This window comes from Loa loa, assembly GCF_000183805.2.
Source record: "Loa loa unplaced genomic scaffold supercont3.49, whole genome shotgun sequence".
NCBI lineage: Eukaryota > Metazoa > Nematoda > Chromadorea > Rhabditida > Onchocercidae > Loa > Loa loa.
In genome coordinates, this window is record NW_018108229.1 from 30,988 (window position 1) to 35,987 (window position 5,000).

The following is a 5,000-nucleotide window of genomic DNA, read 5'->3' on the forward strand; positions in this document are numbered from 1 at the left end:
TATATATATATATATATATATATATATATATATATATATATATATATATATCATATATATACGGACCCTAAGCATACACTTATGAAGGAATGGAGGTGAAAGCACAAGAAACGAAATGAGTCGTGTTTGTCGAATGGGGTGAATTGGGTGACTGGTACGAGCGGTACTGAGGGAGTGTAAGTGTGCGGTCAAGGGTCAAGCTGCCTCTGTCTGCCCTGTGCCCTCTCATCTTCGCCCTCTTTCCATACTCACTGACACCACCGATGACACTAGAGCTTCACCACAAACTACCCTTTTGAAATTTGTTGATTTCATTTGATTACATTTATTTTACTAGATATTTAACCTTGATAAGTTGAAAATCGTTTTAAAAATTTCACCCTCTACTTTCATTTTATCCCTGCAGGCCTGAACCATTCATTACAACAATTTTAAGCCGTTTTGGTAAGTACATGGGTCAGTGATCTATTTAAATACCCTTCAGCCTATTCCTTGAAAAGTCAAACAGGGTCATTAGCACGAATAGGTGAGGACTGAATGAGTGACTAGAGATAGCGAATATCGTCTTAGAACCTGTGGTTATTAAGTGAAACACTTGAAATGCTGTTTTCTACAAATATGCTAATTGTCACCATTCATTTAATGGAAAATTAATTCACGTGTCTTGTTTGTTACACTTAACAGGATTTTTCGACTGATAAGAAATACAATTTCAGATTAAATGTCCGAAATTTGAATTTTTTCCCATGATTTCAAGCCATTTCATTATTTCAACAGTACTGTTATTTTTTACAGTTTGAAATCCCGTATTCTGCTAATAACTAAAACTGGAACTCCTCAGGGAGGCAAAAATAGCAAATTATATTCAAGCAATAGTGTTAGGACTATTGGCGATATAAAAAGTTTAGAAAAAACTTGTCCTTGGGTTACGTGCAGATCTGTAAGTTGAAATCATACCTGCATTGAAAAATACCTATCTATTTGCTACAATAATGGACAAATAACCGTTCTTGGAAAAGTGAAAATATCGTTAATTCCTCTTGGACATGTAGTACTGATCTAGGTGCACAAATAATGCTCATTTCTATAATTGACAGTGCACGTTGAACAGCCATTCCGATGAATTCTCCTTATGACAAGCTCTCTAGAATGTTGTTAGGCGTTATTAAGCGATTTGGCTGATGTGATTCGCTTTACTTTCCTGAGTAAAAAAGATATAAAAGTTTGTGATCCAGAGAATATCTTATCGTAGTTTGTTTTGCCCAGTAATTGGGCACTGATTAGGCTGTTGGAGATGCCAAATTAATTGGACTTCTCGGCTAAGCGCTTTTTCCATTGTCCTGAAACGTGTATTTTCTAGAAATACTGCCCAAACTATTAACAAATTCACGGATAAAAAATAAACATCGGAGACTCAACATCAGACGAATATACAAGCAGCAATAGCAAGCATCATGTGCCTTTTTCAAAAAATTTTATAAAAAGGAGGGGTTTCAGACCCTTGGCGGAATCTCAGCAGCAAATTCATCAAGCACAGAACTGTTACCTTCATCGGCAACATCATCACCGTCACGAAGCTCCGAAACATCAACTGTCGATACTGTTGCTTCCACTGATTTTCTTAGACGCTACCAAAAGGTTATTATGATATAAAACATTGTAGAAACATATAAATTTCACTGCTGATTATTTTTCATTTACAACCAATCGCGTATGCAAAGTTCCGGATGTAACAATGTTTCAGAGTGACGGTGCAATACCGATACTAAGTGCATTCAGTGCAAGAACAACCAGTAACCCAGATCAGCTGCAACCTCCTGGTATACCGGTCACTGCTTTTAGCCCACTGTTGACCCCTACAATGATGGCCGCACAAATTGGCTTGCTTGGTACTCCAAATACTCTTCTCTCAATGATGCAGGTTTATTTTTTGGCAATAAGCTTTTTCTCTTGTTCCAACTCTCTGAACTGATCTCCAACAAGGTTCATGTATATTGTAAGACACTAGAAATCACTTTGTTTGAACGAGTTCCAATTTTCCAACGACTCCTATTAATCATATTTAAAAGAAATGATTGTTAATAATCAGGAATTGCAGACTAAACTTCTCAAACTTTTCTTATCTGTGATCATATGAAACTTAGAAAAACAAGTAATATTTCTGAAGGTTCGAAGCAAGCCAAGTCTTCTGAATGTTAGGTCGTAAAAGTCAGGCAGTTTGAACAAGATCAGTTTAACAACTATATCTTTAGGTAAGCATCTTTAAAAAATCAGTGTACCTTTGTGACCAATTCATATTGACGAAATTTTTAGAACGTTAACTGACGAAAGATTCTACAATAACTTGTACATTTCCTGAAATCCATATAGTTTAGGCAGCTACTGCGCAAAATTCATTAGTGCATCATAATCGTTGCAATGACAGAAATGGCCAAATAGTGCCAACAATGTTGCATCAGCTGTCCGCACTACACAGCAGTCAGGTTCGTTTTCAATTATTTGAAAAACATTCGAAGGATAAATGTTTCCTTTGCCTTATTAAACACAATGATCTGAAAAGGTCTCACCATAGTTGCAACACTTTAGCTGTATGCTTACCCGGTTTTCTTGCACATTAATCAAAGAGAGAAGAGGAAGAAATATATTTCTGCGCTAAATACAACAATTTACTAATATCTAATAAATGGTTTAACTGCTAAATATCACTAAATTTGTTCATGCGATAAACGAGGTAGTTGATACTTTCTAAATGTGCAAGCAATACAATGAGTTTGTAACCAAAAGGAAACATGAATGGTGGGATTGCCAAATGGAATATTTGTATAATATTTTTCTCTTTTACGTTGGTGATCGCAGTTTATTTTTAAAAACATGTTAGATTTCCCATACAAAATGTTTTAAAAGAACAGCGGGCAGTTCAAGTAGAGTACGATCTTAACCTAATTTTAATCTGTTTCATCTTAAATATCTTTTTTGTTATCATGTGATTAGAAAATTTCACAAGGTTTTGAAAAATATCTCACTGGATCTGAGACAGAACAGAAAGAATGATTTCGAAACAGTGAAAACTGTATAGAAAGAAAAAAAGGAAAATACTAAGAAAAGGAAAATGTTCGTAACCAAGTCGAATAGTTGAAACTAAGTTTCATTTTAGTGGAAGAACATTGAGCGAAATTTCAACAGTTAATGCTTCTCATATTCCTACACAAAAAAAGCCTATTCACCAAAAGTAAATTTTCACAGCAAATGAATGAAAATTTGTGAAAAGTTTTGTTTCTCCAAATTTGTCGGATGATTATTTTAAAATCCACTGAATTGCAAACACTTAGAGATTCCAAAGAGAACTATCTAAACATTCAACCAAAAGTGGACGAAATGAAGCCTGACGTTCGGAAACGTTATCTCTTGTTCCCAGCCAATACAACATCTCGTGCTGATCTCACAGTTTCTCACTTGCATTCTTTTCTTTCAAACCGCAACTGTGCTTCGGTGTGAGTTTAGGAACACCCGCTATTATAAGTGTGTCATTCCGGAAGCCATTCAAGTGATTTCATTGAAACTCAACACGATCTTTGCTTTCCTTCCACATCCATTTACTTTCTGATGCTACTGATGCTACGAACAGCTTTGATATCCCAAATATAAAACGTGTTTCAGAAACTCGGAGCACGTTGAAAATTGCCCATTTAGATTCGCATATTTTTTTAAGAAAGGCTGTTAGAATCTAAGTGCAGACATTTTCTTCTTTTCTCTTATGTGATATTTGTTTATGCACTTCAAGTCCATTGCTGCTATCTCATGCTGCTAAACTGAAGAAAAAAACAGCCAAAAATTGAGGGGAGGAGAAGGATGCATAAATTTAGAAATTATTTTTTTTCCGAAAAACTACAATGCTTTACTGTTATGTCAAAGTTGCTCTAGCTGAGTGAAATTTACTACAGTTTTCAGTTAATTAACTTCTAACCTAGGGAATAACACCGAAGAAGTTAGATGGTTGTGTCATAAACGAGTACACACAAGTAATCCTAAAATTAAGAGCAAAAAAAAATACTGGCAACAAATAAGCAAAATTCAGACTAATGATGCCCGTAAAACATCTCCGACTGTTGTGAGAGAGTTATTCAACTTGGGTTGACATATCCATGAGCATTTCTGACTGAGTCATTAACTTAAACGGACACCTCTACACTCTAACATTCGACGAGGAAAGTACGTAGTGTGGGTATAAGAATCGGATATTTCTCATGCGTTAGTATGTTTTCAGTTGTTAAGGTTTGAAAAGTGAGCCGTATTGCCTTGCAATGAATGCCCTTTGGACAGAGGGCAAAGGTCACTGCATCTCAACACAAGATTTGTCGTGCGCCAAGGTAGGTCTGGTCCGTTGACTGTCAAGGTTTTTGCTGAATATGCTCACAGCGCAGGTTCACGAGGCCTGCATGCTCGTCACCCGCCATCCACTCGACGACAAGTCAGTGTAGGAAGAAACTTGAAATGAAAGTGGGAAAAAAGAGGAGGTTATAGAATAAGGGTGGGGCGCAGAGGGAAGAGGAATTAACGGCCAGCGGCCTCCGTATGCAATTCACTATTTCACCTCTGTGGACAAATAACTGACGACGACTGGGACGGCTGGCTGTTGCAGCGGCTGCTGTTGCTTCCCTGCAGCCTGCCTCCTCTTTTGCACTGCCATTTCTACATTTAGTAGTGATAGTGTTGCTTGTTGTTTGAGAGGTAGCAGTAAGTCATAGGCTACGCACCTTCAACGTGTTCTTTCGCAGATCGACCTTTGTTTACGTCACTCATTCTGCTGATTGTTTTCTTTACCACTTGGGTAAGGAGAAAAAAGGAGGAATGGTATGAAAGGTCCACGGATGGATCGAGGGAATGCGATGAGCGATGAAGCAGTGATTTCTGTTGTATATCGAATAGATGCAAGCCTAAATAGATAGGATGGCACACTGTCGAGTAAACTGCTGGGGTTCTATTGAAGGTCACGACCTCTA

General features: G+C 37.2%; 2 protein-coding genes across 2 annotated transcripts in view; one reads left to right on the forward strand and one right to left on the reverse strand.

Moving 5' to 3' along the window:
- Window positions 1-1,497: 1,497 nt before the first annotated feature.
- On the forward strand, window positions 1,498-2,673 carry LOAG_10402 (hypothetical protein; the record flags this gene model as incomplete). Its single annotated transcript, XM_003145926.1, has 4 exons — window positions 1,498-1,638; window positions 1,745-1,921; window positions 2,376-2,483; window positions 2,587-2,673. Coding segments are annotated over 4 exons (513 nt in total), but the record flags the coding sequence as incomplete, so codon positions are not given.
- A 1,587-nt stretch (window positions 2,674-4,260) lies between these two features.
- Window positions 4,261-5,000, reverse strand: part of LOAG_10403 (hypothetical protein) — a gene marked incomplete at both ends in the record, with an annotated part of 801 nt that continues 61 nt past the window's right edge. The window contains 3 exons of the mRNA XM_003145927.1: window positions 4,261-4,400; window positions 4,609-4,656; window positions 4,755-5,000. The exon at window positions 4,755-5,000 is cut by the window's right edge and continues 61 nt beyond it. Coding sequence (XP_003145975.1) covers window positions 4,261-4,400; window positions 4,609-4,656; window positions 4,755-5,000 — 434 coding nt within the window. The remainder of the gene's footprint in view (window positions 4,401-4,608; window positions 4,657-4,754) is intronic.